At 41.2% G+C, this 19887-nt stretch overlaps 1 protein-coding gene across 2 annotated transcripts in view; it reads left to right on the forward strand.

Annotated features, from left to right (window-relative positions):
* The first annotated feature begins 8592 nt into the window (after window positions 1-8592).
* CAV1 (caveolin 1) overlaps window positions 8593-19887 on the forward strand; it is a 36582-nt gene continuing 25287 nt past the window's right edge. Inside the window, exons 1-2 of one of the 2 annotated variants that reach the window (XM_017535054.1) lie at window positions 8593-8894; window positions 10300-10464. In XM_017535054.1, coding sequence (XP_017390543.1) covers window positions 8865-8894; window positions 10300-10464 — 195 coding nt within the window. In that variant the 5' untranslated portion in view covers window positions 8593-8864. Of the gene's footprint in view, window positions 9595-10299; window positions 10465-19887 lie in introns of both variants that reach the window. The other variant, XM_017535055.1, reaches the window with a different exon arrangement.

A 19887-nucleotide genomic window follows, 5' to 3' on the forward strand; every position in this document is an offset into this window, starting at 1 on the left:
ATTTAAAACCTCTACTAGTATGCTATAAAATGGTACATTTCTCAGATATAAGCTATATTAACTATATATTAAATATAGGTACTAGTTATGTTATATCCTATTACATTATTTTGTTGTCTTACTATGTTTGAGAGTTAGGCATACATTGGATAATATTTATGGAGTTTCGATATTTCTAAAAGATGGTCATAATTTTGTTTTGCTTGAATAGGAGAAAATATAATCATTGTATGCCTAAATATTCTGCATCTCTCAACTAGATGAAAGGTAATAATTTGTTTTACCACTTGACTGCAATTTTTCTGAAAATTGCTCACCTCAAGCCTTATAGTGAATATTTTCAGTCTTTAGTTAAGTAGGGCTGTAATTTTTACTTTTATTGTTGATATAAATCTATCCAGATGAAAAGTGAGCAAAATATTTATTTACCTCTCATTTTGTGTTTATTGAATACATTATTCATTGATTATATTAGTATTTGGCTGCCATTTAGACTAAGACTTCCTATCTTTAGAAAATGGTAGCCATTATTTTGGTAGGGTTATTATAATCCAGTGATTAAAATAGTCAGGTGAATAAATCACTCAATTTCATGGCAGCTAGTTTGTTTTCTTTTTTTTTTTTTTTTTTTTTTTTTTTTTTTTTTTTTTTTTTTTTTTTTTTTTTGAGATGGAGTCTAACTCTGCCACCAAGGCTGGAGTGCAATGGCACAATCTTGGCTTGCTGCAACCTCCCGGGTTCAAGTGATTCTCCTGCCTCAGCCTACTGAGTAGCTGGCACTACAGGCTCCCACAACCGTGCCCAGCTAATTTTTGTATTTTTAGTAGATATGGGGTTTCACCGTATTGGCCAGGCTGGTCTCAAACTCCTGAACTTGTGATCTGTCCACCTCACCCTCCCAAAGTGCTGGGATTACAGGCGTGAGACACCATGTCCAGCCTGATTTCTTATACATCATTATGATGAAATGATGAATTGAAATCTGAAATTTTTATGGACTTTAAGCATAAATGAAAATAACTCAATGAAATTTGGTTTGCTTATCATTTAGCATTTTCTTAACATTTGAATATACTTTTATACTGATAAATCATATTGCCTTTTTGAATTTGTTTTTAATGGAATTAAAAAGAAAATATCATCTCAAAGAACCAAATTTTGCAATAAGATAAAGTAAGATAAACCAAGTCTGCACATTTTGAGATAACCTATCTTTAAAGGCAAAATTTTGCTACATTTTCAAAGACAAGCACAAATTCCACCAGATTTAGTTCTAAATCTGGAAAAATAATGATGACACTTAGCCCTCTGTAGCACAAATACCAATGAGACTACTTGAGGAAGTCTCTGCAACTGGAAGTTTGTTTCTGAAATCTGGTTTCAGGCAGCATCCCTCCAGATCTTCATTAAAACTGTGAGGAATTAGGAGGAAGATGCCAGCACTTTCAGCAGCCCTACTGAATTTCGGCCTGGGGCAAGCACCTATGCTCCGCCAACTCTGCTTTAAAAGACAGGGAGGGGAAAAATAAATGTTTCTGTTTTTTTTGTTTGAGACAGAGTTTTGCTCTTGTTTTCCAGGCTGGTTTGCAATGGCATGGTCTTGGCTCCCTCCATCTCCCAGGTTCAAGTGATTCTCCTGCCTCAGCCTCCCAAGTAGCTGGGATTACAGGTGTCCACCACCACACCTGGCTAATTTTTGTATTTTTCATAGAGACAGGTTTCACTGTGTTGGCCAGGCTGGCCTCTAACTCCTGACCTCAAGTGATCTGCCTGCCTCAGCCTCCCAAAGTGCTGGGATTACAGGCATGAGCCACCATGCCCAGCTAACAATTAATGTTTTAAAGAGTGATTTTTGTCAGAAATTACCAAAATATAAAAGCTGGCACTCTAAAACCTAGTATCAGCTATCTAAAACCAAACATTCTTTTAGATTTCACCAGCCAAGAATTTTGAGGACAGGTGATGGCCTAATTATTACTCCAGTAAGGTTAATTATCAACTGTCTTGAAAAGCACATTCTTTTTTAAGGCAAGAGAATGTATCTGTGACCTTCCCAAGACCCCTCTCTCAGGCCGTCTGTCAGCCATCATATCTGAAAATCTTCATCTAGGAGTTTGCATTTCATTTGTGATTAAGGAATCTTTGTTTTTGTTACCAACTAAGGGACAAAAATTTTAATATACTATATAAAGCTTTCTGAGAAAGAAGTAATAAATAGCAAAAATAGTATCAAAAAGTTAGATGAAAACTTATAAAATTGAAAGCCAAAAAAAGAAGCAACCTCCAATGATCACACATATATGATATAGATTTGAGTTCTTCATACATCCTTGCCATGGCCTCATCCTTGGTGGCATTTCCATCCCCATCCCTTGATGTTGGGCTAAGTCACCTGACTTGCTTTGGCCAAGGGAACAAGGCAGAAGTGACAGTGTGCTTCTCCAAGTCTGGGGTTTTAGAAGCCTTATATATTTTTTCTTGTCCTCTTGTGCCACTGCTGCTTCATGGAGCATGAGAAGAATGTGCCTCAACCATCTTGTTGGTCCAAGGAGGAGACATACCAAGCAGTGAGAGGTGAATCTGCCCCAGACACCTCACCAACATCAGCCAAGCCCCAGCCAACCCAACCTAATAATTCTATGATGAAAATCATGGTTGTTTAGAGCACTGAATTTTGTAGTAGTTTACTTATGCAGTATTTTTGCAGCTATAATTGATTGATACACCCTAAAATGTAGTTTTAAAACAAATATGTGTTAGATATATGATACAAAAACATGTCGGGACACTTCATCTTTCACTTTCAGTTAGCTGTTATGACATCCTTTAGACAAGGCCATAAAGCCACATCTGCACTACTGGCCTAGCACTCACAATATGGCTATTCCTCTACCAATTTTAGCTAGGACACAAAAAAATAATTGCACTTGCTCTCCTAAAAATTAATCTTATTTCCATCATATTAAATAACCGATCAGATTTATTTCATATTGAATAACAAAATATTTTATTAATAAAATTGTAAAGTGACATAGGAAACACTAAAAGCTAAACATATTCTTTCACTATTAATATTTTGAGTTAATTAGGTTAAAAAGCCTTAAGGCTACCAATGAAATGTAAATATTGGCAGAAGTTCTGAAATTACATATGTGAAATTTGAGTTTGAGGGTTTGTTGTAACTCAGAAACAGTACTGGCAACGATCTTGGCAAGATTTGGTTGAAGGGAAAGAGAAGAAAATCAGGGAAGGACGACGCTTTTGAAATTTCACTAATGTTCTTTTCTGGTTGCCCCTGGAGCTTTCCCCTATCCCATTTTTTCTTGTGGAAGAATTCTTATAGCATAAAAGCAGAGATAAGCCTTTTCTTAATTCCAAAATCCTGGTCCTGGAGGATTTCATGGCATGAAAATATCTGTAGGTGATATAAAAGCAAGGCTTCCTGCTCAAGGGAGAAGTTGTGAAAAGAAGCAAAGTAGTTTTTGACGGGGATGTCTCTAAGCTTGGGTCCTGATACATTCAGAGGATTGAAAAGCAAAGATATCTGTGCCTTCTGTTTTTAGATAGTGCGCATGGAGGCAGCAACACCCTAGAGCTTCTCTGCACCATGGCAGAACATAGGACTTACTCTGTTCTCTACATCATACTCACCATGGGAGGTTCCACCATGCTGCATCAGACCTGCTCACCCAGATTAATCAGATTTGCTTGCAGAGAGCCCCAAGAAAGGAACAGAAAAAGCAAGAAAGTGTCTCTGGCCCAAAGGATCACCTTCAATGAGCTTGAAGGACAGCCCAGCTCTCATTCTCCTGAATGGACCAATGACCAAGGACTGACAGAGTGACGTACTTATCAGCAGATGCCAAGATGTACAGCTAAGGAAGAAACGCTGCTCCACAGATACACCCAAGATTCCTGGTCACCTCATAAGCCCCTGGAATTTAGGACAAATTGGAAGAAACTAGAAATTGACTAAGGTGAATTTTCAGCCACCTGAAGGAATGGGGCTTTGTAAAAGAAATTAAGTTCAGTTACAGAAAAAGAGAGTGTTATAGTCCACAAGGGACTTTGACAGTATCTGTAATGTTTTCTGTTTTAAAAGCTCTGGAGTAAATAAGGCAAAGTGATACTTGATCAAGCTAGGTGGCAGGTGTCCATCATATAATTTGCCGTATCTCGGATAATTGAATTATTTTACAATAAAAATACTTTGAAGTAAAATATATTTATTTGAATCTTAAATTTATGGACTGAAATGTGTTCCCTCAACCCTAGCAACTATTGTGCTTTAGGCAGTATCCTCGGAGCTTCAAATACATCACCTCACTGAAGTTTACATACTCCCATTGGGTAGATATCAGTGGTATTTTTCATTTTGTAAAATAAAATGAAGTTAACTTAAAGAAATAGTATGAAAAGAAAATGCTTAGCCATATATATATTTTTTTTGAGACAGTCTTGCTCTGGAGAGCAGTGGCACGATCTCAGCTCACTGCAACCTCCACCTCCCGGGTTCAAGCAGTTCTCTGTCTCAACCTCCCAAGTAGCTGGGATTACAGGTGCTTGCCACCACATCCAGCTAATTTTTGTATTTTTAGTAGAGATGGGGTTTTGCCATCTTGGTCAGGCTGGTCTTGAACTCCTGACCTCATGATCCACCTGCCTCAGCCTCCCAAAGTGCTGGGATTACAGGCATGAGCCACCATGCCCAGCCAAGCAATCTTGATCAGAAAGATTTTTTGAACACAAAATGGCTCCTTGTTTGTTTCTTTAAAGAAAATAAGTAGGAAAACAATTATTTAAAATACTCAAAGTGGAAAGGCCCAATCCATGAGAGCTTCAAGTTAGAACAAGGCAAGGAAGGGGTCAGGTAATGTGGCCACTCTTCATCCAGAAAGCCACTTCTTTCCACATATGAAATGGGCAACTACAGGAAGGAAGCCTCAATAGGATTCAGCTGATGCAGTGAATAGGGGAAGGCGTACAGGGTGGTGATGCTGACAAACAGAGCATATACTGAGCTGAACTCAGAGATCATTAAAAGATGATGTGTTTATGTACTTACACACAGATGGTTAAAATGTTGGCATGTTTATACACTTGCATGTAAATGGTCACTGCTCTGAAATGTACATTTGCTTTCCCCTGAGGACCCTTAACCTTCTAATGATTCAGCAACTAACCATCAGTAGTCTAATGCACAGCTCCAGTGCCATGGCTAAAGTTTAAAATGATTGGCGGGTGGCTCTGCCATACTGATTATTACATTTTCATAATATTATACGTAGTGATAACTCCTATTATAACCCAAGCCAAAATTCCTTCTCTGAACGAATTGCCAAAGGCATATTTGGAAACTCTCGGGCTGCTGAGTGTTGGGAAATGTTGGAAAGATGCCTGCCCTTAACACCGTGGATATCATTGAAAGTGGTCAAACCTTTCTATTCCAAATCTTACAGTGATAGTGAAAAGAAAGTAGCCAATAATATGAAAAGAACCCATGGTGGTAAGGATGGGAAGAGGAAGTTGTGCCATGGTGAAGCAACGTAGAGAAGGAGATGAGAGAAGATGAAAGCCATGAATTTTACAATTTTGCCATAAGCTGACCCTGACTAGCCTGCTTAAGAACCCCCGTCTCGGAAGTTGCTAACAGGTGCTCTAGTGATTTATCAACTGTAAAATGTTTCATTAACAAAACTCCTTAGGAAAATGTATTTTTAGTGTATTTAAGCTTTAGCATCCTCATCTCTCAGATGGTTGGTTTGCTTGATCTGTGTGGCTTTTAGATCTATATTTCTAGTGCCCTCTAATCCATAGGATGACCCTTAATGCTGCTTCTAAAACAGAAAAAGATAGAGGGCAAATGAATTGCCAACTACTCATTTTTTAAGTAAATGATTTGAAGAAAGTCATTACCTTGCCTTCAAGCCTAAAGTTCTCTGTGTGGGAATCAAAGAAACGCGATTTTGTTTATATCATCTATTCATTTCAAATTTTGTACCTATGCTAACAATGGTCTTCTCCTTTTATTTCTCATAAATCTGGAGCAGTTTCTCTAAGTCAGCTATTATAACCAGACTAAGATGTGTTTCTCTTTGGTGCCAGCTTCTTGCTGAGGCAGGTTAATGAAGAGTTTGTGGTTTTTCCTCTCATTAGGAATGCATTTTGGCATTGACAACGCTTCACTGATCATTATGATTCCATGTGTTGATGTTGATTAGACTTTTCTACACGGACTTTCCCAGCGAGTTTGCTTTCCCTTGGTTGAGTTCTAGTTAAGCATTCACTTAAAGGCCTCCCCAGAAAGTCCTTTTCTTGCTGGAATGCAGGACAAGCTCCCTCTGTGTTCCTGTTGACTTTTTTCACAGTGAACATTACTCATCACAGCTGAAGACTGAATAACAATAGATGGGAAGTGGTTTCCACATTTTTCCATAGAACATAACCCTAAATGACCTATATGAAAGAAGAGTTAAATGAACTTACGGCAGTCATTGGAGGTGGACTAGGTACTATAGAACATACTGAACCTGACCGTCTTTTCTAGCACAATGTTTTTGTTAATACTTGTTAACAATTTGTTCAAATAATTTAGAAATGCAATCTGGCAGAAATAAAATTAAGAAGACTCAACGTTTTGGCCAGGTGCGGTGGCTCAGGCCTGTAATCCCAACACATTGGGAGACCAGGACAAGGGGATTGCTTGAGGCCAGGAGTTTGAGACCAGCCAGGGTAACAGAATGAGATCCCCATCTCTACAAAAACTTTAAAAAATATATTAGTGGGGTGTGGTGGTGCACACCTATAGTTTCAGCATTCTATCAGGAAAGGAGGTGGGGGGATCACTCGGGCCCAGGAGGTCCAGGCTGAAGTGAGCTATGAACGCACCACTGCACTCCAGCCTGGGTGACAGAGGACACCCTGTGAAGGAAGGAAGGAAGGAAGGAAGGAAGGAAGGAAGGAAGGAAGGAAGGAGGGAGGGAGGGAAGGAAGGAGAGAAAGAAAGAGAGAAAGAAAAACAAATTATTTATTCATAAATAAGCTTGTTTTAAAATGCTCCACTTTTTTTAACTTTTATTTTTGGTTCAGGAGGACACGTGCAGATTTGTTATATAGGTAAATTTGTGTCACAGGGATTCGTTGTACAGATTATTTCATCGCCCAGGTACTAAGCCCAATAGTGATTTTTTCTGCTTCTCTCCCTCCCCCACTCTCCACCCTCAAGTGGGCCCCAGTGCCTGTTGTTTCTCTCTTTGTGTCCATGAGTTTTCATCATTTAGCTCCCACCAAAGTGGTATTTGGAAAAACCCAACTTTGGAAAGATCTTTAGTCTGCTAATCATGAATGGCCAACATAATTACAGGCATGCCAACATTTGTGACACTGTCATCTTTAGCTAAAACTGCCATTTCCCTGCCATTCTTTCCCTGCCATTCTTAGTTAAAACTGATCTTTTGTTCCAAAAATTTTTGCTACCAATCATATCCTGTCTTTTACAGTTCTTTTATACTTTGTGTCTTCTCTCCAGTTAGATAATGAACTATTTCAGCATTCCATCCATTTCCCTTTCTCCTCCCTCTTGCTCCCACCCCGCATTCCCTTCTCTATTTTAATTTTAGCCTGTGCCCCTTCAGGTGTACTTCCAGCTTATTTTATTTTATTTTTTTTAATTTCAAGTGACACTTTGACTTTTGACTGCATATGGTATCATAAGTAACTTGTCTTTTTCATTTTTGGATAATGAGTTTCCGATTAATTATAGCCCAAAAGTAAAATGACTGATTACTATTTAATTAATTCACTTTGTGCTTGTTTACAATAAAGTCAAAAGAGAAGCCCCAAATTCAGGAACAGATAAAGTACTTGAATCACTATCACATTTTTTAAGTCTGATCAATTCAAAAACTCAAATCTTTCCTCACAGACAAGCACATTAAAAAAAAAATCTTCTATAATAATAAACCTGAAGCTTTAATCAAATAATTCTACAATTATAAATATTTTATGTATTTTGCAAATATGGTATAATTTGTTGGCATAAATTTCCATTGTTCCAGAAAAGATCGGTAATAAAATTACAGAAAAGTTAAACATCTTCCTTTCTTATTTTGAAGCGTTTGGAAGGCATTTCAGAAACGCATGGGAAACGTTAGATTCTGCATGCCTGCTTAAGTTTCCATCCACACTGACTAGATGTAAACGAGTGTCACCAAAAGTACACCACTGGCACCCACACAGATTCCTTCCACAAGGAATCCACAAAGTTTAGATGTGAAATATACCTAAAGGTTCCTAACTATCTTTCATCCTTCCCTCTGTGAAACAGGGAGACAGATGTGTCTTAAGGCAGAGACAGAAAGTGGGCGATGGGCGGGGCGGAGGAATGAAGCGGGGATGGCTTAGGACAGGGCAGGACTGTGCCACCTTTGTTGCCCATACTGGGCATCTCTGCAGGCGTGTCGGCTCCCTCCACCCCTGCTGAGATGATGCACTGCAAAAACATTCGCTCTCCCAGGGACGCCTCTTGGTTCAGAGCTGGGAAAATGTTGCCTCGGGTTTAAAATACTCTCCCCAAGCAACCCAGAGTGGGAGAAACATTCTTACTGGCTCTCTGCTCGCTGCGGGCGCTCCCCGCCCTCTGCTGCCAGAACCTTGGGGATGTGCCTAGACCCAGCACAGCGCACGTCCGGGCCAACCGCGAGCAGAACAAACCCTTGGCCGGCGGCCAGGAGGCTCCCTCCCAGCCACCGCCCCCCGCCAGCGCCTTTTTCCCCCCCATACAATAGAAGATCTTCCTTCCTCAGTTCCCTTAAATCACAGCCCAGGGAAACCTCCTCAGAGCCTTCATCCAGCCACGGGCCAGCATGTCTGGGGGCAAATACGTAGACTCGGAGGTAGGCTTCTGTGGGGGCGCGCTGGGAGTGCCCGCTTCTGCTCTCTGCCTCTCCAAGTACCCGACTGCTGCCCTGGCCCCAGCCCTCTCTCCACTTCGCAGAGCACTCCTCTGGGGTTGGCACCGCTGAGGAATGGGCCTGGGCGGGGAGGTGAAGAGAAGCCAGGAATGTTTTATGTTTTCCTAATGGGGAGGGGGCCAAGGGAGCCCCTGAACTAGGAAGACACAGAAAAGTGGGTTGGGGTCCTGAGACTGGATCTGCCGGGCTGAGGACATGTTTTCTGGATGGGTCTAGGGTGCTCCCTTGTTGTGGGACCCCAGCGATCCGGCCCTGCCTGCTGGGGGTTCGGGGAGGTGGAGTTCAGGGTTGGGGGGGTCATTTACTCGAGTCCTGGGGACAGTCCCCGGGACTCCCCGCCCGGCGCCCAACCAGCTGGTCCCGGAGGCGGCACACGGTGTGTTTGCACTTTCCAAAGTTCTTGAACCATCTCAAGAACTCCTTCTGCATCTTGGCTTCTGTCAGGGGTGTTCTGAGAGGGGTGGACCTGCCATCCCCAAACTGCCACCATCTCTTCCAACCCCCTCCACGCGCGGGAGCTCTGCCCCGGTGTGGGGACCTCGTCTTCACACAAGTAGCTCCCCTTCAGCCACCCGCCCACAGCCTGGGAGTGCCCTGAGGGTGGGTCCGGGGAGCTGCGCAGGTGAGACTGAGTTATAGAACGTTTAGGGGCTCCGCCAGAGATATGGGGCTTCCGAATTGTGATCAATGCGGGGGAATGGGGAGGGAGTGCCGTGGAGGGACGAGAGAGGGACGAGAGAGGGCCAAGGCAGGGTGGGGTGCGAGGGCAGGTGCGAGGGGGACCGGGCCAAGAAGCACGATGAGGGGAACGTTCCCTGGGTCAGGAGGCTGCTGTTGGGTCTTAGACAAAGCTGGAAGGGATTACGGGGACAGGGGTAATGGGGGCCGGGGACCGGAACGCGGAGCAGGTGAAGCGCTAGGGGCAAGAGCGGCGCGGCAGAGGGGTCCGGGAGAAGCCCGAGGCCTCCCCCTCGCCACAGGGTCCCGCGGGTCGTGGGGGGCTGAGCCGGGGCGCGCGCGGGCGGGGGCCTGCGGACCGCGCGGCGGGGCTTGCCCTGACCCCTGGCGGCGGGCGGGGGAGGCAGGCGCGCCCCACTGAGTACCGAGGGGTGTGGTGTCTTCGGCGAGATCCTCTTAAAAAGCTGGCGGCGCGCAGGCAGTTTCTGTGCGCAGAGCCGTGGCTGCGGTGCGGTTAGTTCGATTTCGAGCCCGAGGTTTTCCCCGCCACCAGGCTGACTTCTGATCGCTTGCTTTTCTTTTTGAATATTTCCTCCCACCGCCGTTGCCGCCCTCCCGCTCCTGGCCGGCCGCCCTCCGCCCTCTGCAGGGACATCTCTACACCGTTCCCATCCGGGAGCACGGCAACATCTACAAGCCCAACAACAAGGCCATGGCAGACGAGCTGAGCGAGAAACAAGTTTACGACGCGCACACCAAGGAGATCGACCTGGTCAACCGTGACCCCAAACACCTCAACGACGATGTGGTCAAGGTAGGCCGAGCGGCCAGCGGGGAAGGGCCGGGACAGCTCTCCTCTGGCAGTTAGCCCCTGCATCCTTCTTTAGCATTGCCGTGCACACACACCACACCACACAACACACACACACACACAATTTTATGGGTTTGATGTGTAGGCGCTCCACAGTCAGCAGAAATTGTCACATCTTCCTTCCCCCTATCTTCCCCCAATAGTCAGTTCAGCTGGAATTCAGCTAAAATGAGTTTTGTAGCTCTGATAACTACACTTTTGTCCTAGCAAGTGAACCTATTGACCTCCGCAACAGACGACCCATACTCCTTGGGACGGTGAGATGGTTCCTATCCATTGCCAGGTTGAAAGTCTAGTGACAGGTCCCCACTGCACGTGGCATTAAGACAGTAAGAAAATTGTGTCGGGTCTTGTGCCCAGGACCAGTTAGAATACAAGATGGGCATGTTACCCCCACTAAAACGATGGGAAGTGCTTTCTTAAAAAATAATACAGTGGATGGAAATGCCTAGGACTAAAGACAAAGAAAATACCTACTTATTGATATACAAATGAGAGCTACTTTACGCTAATAAGTCACTTTTGCACAACTAAGCAAATCTACAAAACCAAAAACAATATGTGCCTCTTGGTTTCTCCTATGAACACCTGCACTTAGATGTGGAAAGTTGCTTCTTTAGCAGCTGCCTGGGTCAGCCCGCCCTGAGCTAATGGAGTTAGCTCAGGTTGGAGCTCCTTCTCATACTTTCAGGATGTGTTTGGTGAGATTAAAAATAAATGGACCTGGTTATTGGCCAGACTTAGGTCTGACTCAGTGATCAGTTTTAAATTATCATTATTACTTGATTTTGACCCTTTTAGCCAATCTAGTGGGAGAAATTTATTGTCTAAACACATCTGGATTGGGATATCATGGGCTAGAGCCATCCTTGGCAGAGGGTTTTCTCTGAGAAGTGGAAGGCTAAGGAAAAATCCTGGCTCAGGGATTAGAGTGTGAAGATCTAGACCTCCACAATCCCCAGCAACCAATGAGGTGAAGGAGCAATTTCCACCCACCACACCTCCTGTCTATGGATGGGAGGAGCTATAGGTTGCAAACTGTTGACATTCATGAATAATATATTTCAAAAGAGGAAACAGTTTAATCTGTAACTGGAAGGAAAATATAACTGTCAGAATTGACTCTCTTGGCTTCCTGGCATAGGAAAAAGGAAAATTGGAGCATTTTGCAGCTTTTTTTTTGAGTAGCCAGATTATGGACTATTTAAAAGCAACAGCAACAAAAGTACCTTATAAACTAGAAATTAGAATCACTAAAAAAACTATTTACTAAAAACGTTATCTTAAAGGAAGAGGATATTTGTGCTTTCCTCCCTCCTCCCCTCACCCTTCTCATGTAGCTTTGAACAGGAGAGTTGCCAGGAAAAGAGGCAGATTTCAGAGAGGACTCGCTTCACTGGATCCTCCCTGTTGTTCCACTGCACTGTGAGTGAGATTCCCTGGAGCAAGTGAACCTCCCGGGATGAGTCAGAGAGGCCAGCAGTGTGGATGTGGGTCTCCACACATAGCATGACTAAGTTGAGAAAGGCCCTACTGGGAAAAGAGACTTCAACACAGATGGAAAAAAAACATAACAGGCTTGGAGGAAATAGCAGTTTACAAAACAGCATTTCAAAGAGCAAATGTGGGGATCTTCAAATTAAAGAAATTAAAAGAAAAAGCTAGAGCAAGCTCCTGCTGGCCTAAAGAAACCAAACCCTGACTGCTTGCTCATAGAACTGTGAGCAAAACAAGACAGTCAAACCAAAAAATCCACCTAGAAAAGAATTTGGCAGCCTCACTTACTCAGATGCCTGGCCTAGAGAGGACTTCAGAGAACCCCCTGCAGAGAGACACCAAGACTATAAATGCAAATTCTGCCCAAAGAGTGTCTGGCTGATGAACAGGGGCCTGTCTACATCTTATAGAGACTCCTATTTTATAAATAAGTACCCTCAAGTCCAACCACAGACAAAATTACAGAAACAGGGATGATTCTCTCCCAGTTTCAATGACAGTAAATAATAAATTTCTCAAATTTTTACTTAAGACAGCGTCTCAGTTTATCACACAGGCTAAAGTGCAGTGGCATGATCTTGGATCACTGCAACCTCCACCTCCCAGGTTCAAGCGATTCTTCTGTCTCAGCCTCCTGAGTAGTTGGGACTACAGGTGCACGCCACCATGCCCAGTTAATTTTTGTATTTTTAGTAGAGACACGATTTTACCAGTTGTTGGCCAGACTGGTCTTGAACTCCTGATCTCAAGTGATCTACTGGTCTCGGCCTCCCAAAGTGTTGGGATTATAGGCATGAGTCACCACACCTGGTCAACAACATAGGCTTCTTAAAAAAATCATGATAATAATTTTGGATGCTTCTTAAAAGCACCCAAAGTTTTACTGCTAATGGATGGTAGCTTAAAAGTTCCCATAATAAGAAAGAAACAGTGGCCAATGGAATCTACTGTTAAAGGTACCCAATCAAGTAAGGAAAAGTTGGTCCTAAAAGCAAGCAGCCCTGTAAAAGCTACTCTGTCCAATATGGTAATCATTAGCCATTTGTGACTCTTTTCATTTAAATTTCAAGTAATTAATATTAAATAAAATGTAAAGTTTACTTCCTTAGTCATAGTAGCCACATTGTGAGTGTGCAACAGGCAAAGCTAGTGGCACAGGTATAGAACATTTCTCTATCAATTGAACAGCACAGATGTTGAGCATTTCCATCAGCACAGAAATCTCTATTGGACAGTGCCAGACTAGGGTGTTCTCTGCATTGTGAAGAACAGGATAGTGTATCTGCATAGTAACTTTCAGTAATCCCAGAAAACAGCTGAATTTGCATTTTTTCCTCCAAGAAAACAGTTATTTAGGGAGAGGAAAGAAAACTCATGTGTGGTATAAACATATATTTTAAGAAGGTACAGTGTTATCACCTATTTTACTAGTAATAATGATATATATTTCAGTATACAATCCAGTTCCAATAAAATTAATTTCTCATTTTACTAAAAGCTTGTGGATCCACATTATGAGACAATTTACGCAAATATAGACATTTACCCAAAAATATTAAGTAGCTTGTGACCACTTTATAAAATTTCCTTTAACTAAAGTGGTTACAAACTCAAACCCTTCATTCTCCCTCTGAGATTTCTGGTCTTCTTCTTTTGTTCATGCTGTCATTCACATGTTTATTATGTACTTATTTTGATTTTCTAAATAAAATGGCTTCAAAGCTATGATTTTGATAAGATTAGCCACCAATTAATTTATTTGTTAAACGCTTGCAATATGCTAGATTAGATACTTTGCTATGTAATTCCTATGATAAATTCTAGTAATCGCAAAGAAGATTACAGTTAATGGCTGGGCATGGTGGCTCACACTTGTAAATCCCAGCACTTTGGGACGCTGAGGCAGTCAGATCACAAGGTCAGGAGTTCCAGACTAGCCTGGCCAACATAGTGAAATCCTGTCTCTACTAAAAACACAAAAAAATTAGCCAGCCATGGTGGTGGACGCCTGTAATCCCAGCTACTTGGGAGGCTGAGGCAGGAGAATCACTTGAACCTGGGGGGCAGAGGTTGCAGTGAGCCAAGATCGTGCCATTGCAGTCTAGCCCGGGCGACAGTGCAAAAAAAAAAAAAAAAAAAAAAAAAAAAAAAAAAAAAAAAAAAAAAAAAAAAAAAAGATTAATGAGACAACATGCAAACATGCATACATGCATACAAAAAAATGTTTTAAAAAAATGTATATATACAACCAAAATAGTAAGTCACTGCTACATGGTAACTAATTGATCCTTTATCTGTTTCTTTTGTTTGTTTGTTTGTTTGTTTGCCTTGACTGCCAGGAAGCAGTTTCAAATCTATAGCTGGATTTTAAGTTTCATTAATTCATGTTCCTTCTCTTCACATATGGTTTTGTATTTTCGTTTCCCTTTTTAACTGGCGTACTGTTTTATGTGGTCTCTACTGTAAGCCTTCTCATCATTTTGGAAATAGACCAAATATAATATACACAATAAGAAAACAAAAGCGAGTACAGTAGTGTTGAATACTGCATAACAAAAAGATTTTTAAATAGGGAATGGTATCAATACGAAGTGTTAGGGAGACCCAGCCATGGAAAGGATAGCAGAGTACAGAGAAGGAGGATGTGTTGCAGATGGTTTAATTGAGAATGATATGATGGAGGTGCAGTTTGAGTTGGGTCATGGAGGACAGATGGATTGTAAATCACTGGGGCAAAAGTACAGGAGGGCATTCTAAATGAGCCAGGCACGGAGACAAGAATGTCTTATATAGGAAAGTTTTAGTATCTCATTCGAGCTGGGATTTGAGATTTCATGTGGCAGAGTGGTAGGTGATAAAGATGAAAAGACTGATCAAAGTAAAATACAGAGTCTCTGAATCCAGCACTCGTGATAAGTTTGGACATCGTCGTGTAAGTGGTGGGCAGCCATGAATGACTGCAAGCATCAGTGTGGTAAAATGAAGGTGACTTTGTAAAGTGACTCTGGTGAAGGTACAAAAGGTGATGAAAAGTAGCCAGCCTAGTTGAGCAGAAAAGAGTTCACATGTAATTGCATCATGGTCTGGATGTGAAATGAGGACAATGAGAAGTGGCTTTGGGGATTGAACTATATATGTAGAAAATGACAGAATTTTACAGTTGAAAGGGATTATCATGGTTACCAGGCTGGCCTCCAAGTCCTCTTTTGTAATATTAAGAGAAATTAAGGGCTAAAAAGTTTAAAATGTGATCCATCTTATTACATAGTTACTGCCCAAAACAGATATTTTGAAATGTATCATTAAGGAAGAATAGATAAAATTATGTGATTTGTCATAGACTATTGTCATGAGAGGAAAAAATGCATTTAGATGATTCTGTTAGCACTGAGACAAATCAGGACATCAGAGAAGAGGTCTGCTGCAAAACAGAAAAATACATTCACAACTTGCTTTTCTAAAATGGGAATGCAGTGATTCTTAAATATGCACAGAGATAAATTTTTCTTTAATAGTCAAGAAAATGCATGCACATGATAATCAGACCAGTTTTGGATTCAATAGAATGGCTTAATGCCACCATGATCCCTTTCAACTAGAAAGCATTCTAGAGCAATTGGTGAATAATATCAGTATAACAGTCTTTATAAAATTATTATTTGATATACATCTAATCAAAGCATAAGATTTAAAAGATCAGATTGTCTCAAAGCACTCAGTACCACGTTAATATCTTTTTCTGTTGGCATTAGTATTAGTTTTGCTTGTATGTTTGTTTAGGGGATAGCTTCACAAGTTGGTGCTTGATATTCTACCATGTATGAAATTATGCATGGAATTCAGAATCCCCAACTTGTAAAATTACATTATGATTATCTTTAGTGGGAAATTGTTCTCAGAATACCGAGCAAAGAATGATAATAATATGGTGGATATTATTTATTCTTAAGCATGTGAAATGCTTTCAAGTTCAGCCAACAATTATACATACTTTAAATGCTTATTAAAAGAGTATTTTCCACCCTCCATCTATCAACTATAATAAAAAAAAACTTCAGTTTTAACTGAATATGATTTCACATTATTTATTAAAATTTAAGGCAAGGTACACGAAGTACCCTTGAATTATGAAAAGCTTCATGATGTGAGATATTCTTTCAATTAACCCAGGGTTGGCCATACTTTTAAGGGGTTGAAAGTAGGAACAGCTGCAGTAGTGAGCAGCATCTGGAAAGTCCAGTAATTTGAAAAACCACCTGTTTATGTATCCTGCCCACTCAAGTCCATAAAATAACAGACACTCATATTCCAAATGAAACTGCTTTTTAGTTTGCTCTACTTTTAAACATAATTCTCTATGATAGAATGACCAGAAAGAGCTGACCCCTAGGAAAACAAGGCTGTGTGCACTGACCTGAGGGGTTGGGACCTTCCATGATCCCCCTGGCTGTGTCTGCAGTGGGGAAAGGTCAGGGCTGCTGTCTTTATACAAAGATGATTTATTCCAAGATACACACACTCTTTCTTCTTCCACACTCTGGAGACCTTGCATATTTATTATCTTCTTTACTATAATCTGAGGCCCTAGAGAAAAAGATACGCGATCTATACTTCTTTTAAAACAACTTTCTAAAACAGACAGCCTCGGCCCCTAGAAACTATGCCTAAAATGTAGATATTCAGAGGCAACCTCTTGTAGTGAAAGATGATTGTGCCAAGATGAGAAAAAAAAATTACAACTTTTGTAACTTCTCTGAAACTTGAATGTGGTCATTCTAAAGTAGACACTGATACAAAATTCTTTTTCTTTACCAGTCAAGAAAAAGCATGCATGAAGTAATCAGATCAGGTTTGGTTTTAGCATAATGGCCTAATGCTTTCATGATCTCTTTCAACTAGAAAGCATTCTAGTCCCAGTGGACACCAAGGAAGAAGAAAGGATGGAAGACATTAGGTCCCCAGATTTATCTTCCTCAGTAGTCCCTGAGATTTGAGCTTATACATAGGGAGCAAAATTGTTTGTCTAAAAGCAATTAATAAATGCCCCAAAAATATTTTGGGCAAACTATTATGTGTTTCTTTGCTCTATCTATCTATCTATCTATCATCTATCTATCTATCTATGTATTTTTTGAGACAAGATATTGCTCTGTTGCCCAGGCAGTAGTGCAGTGGTGGAATCATGGCTCACTATGGCCTCAACCTCCTGGGCTCAAGTGACTCCTGAGTAACTGAGACCACAGGGATGTAGCACAATACCCTGCTGATTGTTTTATTTTTTGTAGAGACAGGGTCTCCCTATGTTGCCCAGGCTGGTCTTGAACTCTTGGGTTCAAGCAATCCTCCTGCCTCAACCTCCCAAAGTGCTGGGATTATAGGTATGAGCCACCATGCCCCATGATTTTCTTTAACTATAAAGTAATGTATGGGAGTCATTCTCACATAATAGTGTTCCCCCCAAGAGCCATTTGCCTTTTAGTAAATAATTTTTATGCATCTACCATTGTGTGCCAGGAACTACAATACGGAACAAGATAGATAGAATTGCTGCCCACATGGAGTTTGCAGCTATCTCCTTAACTTTTTTTACTCAGATTCCTTCACATACTTTTTCTGGATTTCTTTACCAAATTCTACTGTCTGTTAAAATCTTATATCCTTATGTCCTTGGTCCAAAAAGCACCTCATTTCTAAATCTTCAAATTGTTTCTGAGCGAATAAACAAGGCAAAATAGGATTAGATACTTTTAGGCAATTTGCTTCTTTTCTGGTCTCATAAAAAATTGTGATTAAATTGTAGAAAATATTTCATTTCCTCTCTAATATCCTCTCTTCATGTATTGGCTCTCAACTTCTAATCCTCCTATTAAAAAATTTATTGGGAGGCCAAGGCAGGCGGAGCACCTGAGGTCAGGAGTTCAAGACCAGCCTGGCCAACATGGTGAAACCCCATCTCTATGAAAAATACAAAAGATTATCCAGACATGGTGGTGTGTGCCTGTAGTACCAGCTACTTCGTGGCTGAGGCAGGAGAATCGCTTGAGCCAGGGAGGCAGAAGTTACAGTGTGCTGAGATAGCACCACTGCACTTTAGCATGGGCGACAGAGTGAGGCTCCATCTCAAACAGAAAGAAAAATTGAAATATGCAGCCTTTTAAAAACCCCACAGCCTCTTCATAAGCCCAAAAGAACTATCAAATTTGGCTAGGTGTCAAAATAATCAAAGGAATGTTTACAAATACAGATGCCTGGGCCCACCTCAGGTATATTAAATTAGAATATCTAGAGGTAGAAGCTGAATGTCTGTATTTTTCAGAGTTTCAAATGATTACACTGTGAAGTCAGATTTAGAAATGACTGTACCCAAGGTTGGCTTCAAGATATACACCCTAGTTGATTCTACCTGAAGAGAACAAATAAGAAGCACAGCAAAGTTGTAGATGTTTTCCCTGCCAGTAGAACACTGGTGAGTTAGGGCACTTAAAACCCTGCCAGAGAGTTTTGTAACACCAGAGAGGGCTCCCATATCAACTTGCTCAATGGTTCTCCATCCCTTGAGGCCACTTGGGCTTTATGCCAACTGCAAGCTTAGAGCCTCAGGGGTGACCATATGTTCTAGGTTTTCTCATACAGACCAGCCAGCACTACTCAGCCCCAAATAATAGCATCCTGGCATGCTCAGAAGGGTCCCATTTGGAAAAAAAAAAAAAAAAAAAAAAAAACAATATTGTTACAAATGAATTTGCAATGGGTTGTCTCTAATTCCTGTACCTGGAATATACTGGAAGTCCCTAGTCACACTATTTTTTAGCAGAATGGGCAAAATTTCTACATTCCAGGCATGTCAGGCCTTTCCCCGACTCCTTTCTCTAATGTCACCCATCTGCTGCCTTTCATCACAGCCATCAAGCTGCACCCTAACTTAAAAGAGGAGCCCTTACGTTCCAATCTACTCAACCCTCAGACCTTTCTTTCCCTGAAACAGAGTTAATGAAACTGACATCCTTCCATCATATATTTTCTCAGCTACTCAATAAAAGATGTAAATGTTTAAAATAGTTTAAACTATTTTTCAGTTAGTCCAGGAAACATAAAATGGCATGCTTTCACATAAACCATTGTTTAGGGTGGGGGAAGTGTTTTTAATGTCGCCTTAAAGGAAAGCTGCATGATCCACAGGCTATGCAACTACCAAGGGAATTAGTTGGTAGAACAGAATTACACCTGCACAGAATACAAATTTCCTGCCTTTCATGGGAACTATTTTGATGTTCAGATATGAAATACATCTTGTTTTCTTTATTGAACCTTGAGAAGATGTCTCTTATTGGTCATTATTTCATGGCAGGGAAGGACATATTCCTAAAGATACAACCGTTTCTTCTTAATCATCATTAGCTGTGCTGGCAATTAAAAACCAAATGTTTTTACTTTCAAGAAGACTTAAATAACTTTTGAGGGTGTATGGATGTGCTTAATATTCTGTCTCATAGCAATCTAAAAATGAAGTTTTGAAAAGCTGAATTCTGTACTCATCAGAGTCATATCTGATGAGATATGCCATTTAAAGAGCTGTCAGTGCAATGGGGCAAACCAAGGGGAGTTGTGCAAGTGGGAATGAGACAGAAGCTGGGGTGCTTCTTCTAGCACTTCCTGCAGGCTGACTGGGCGAGAAAGATCACTTTAGTGACACCTCCAACAGCCCTGTGAGATGCGTACTATTATTATTATTATTATTATCATCATCATCATCATCATCATATTCATTTTGTAGATAAGAAAACTCAAGCTTAGCAAGTTGCCCAGAATAACACAGGCAGGAAGTGGTAGAGTCAGGGTTTGAACTCAGGTGGTGAAACTTCAAAGCCC

This window comes from Cebus imitator, unplaced genomic scaffold (genome assembly GCF_001604975.1).
Source record: "Cebus imitator isolate Cc_AM_T3 unplaced genomic scaffold, Cebus_imitator-1.0 Scaffold90, whole genome shotgun sequence".
NCBI lineage: Eukaryota > Metazoa > Chordata > Mammalia > Primates > Cebidae > Cebus > Cebus imitator.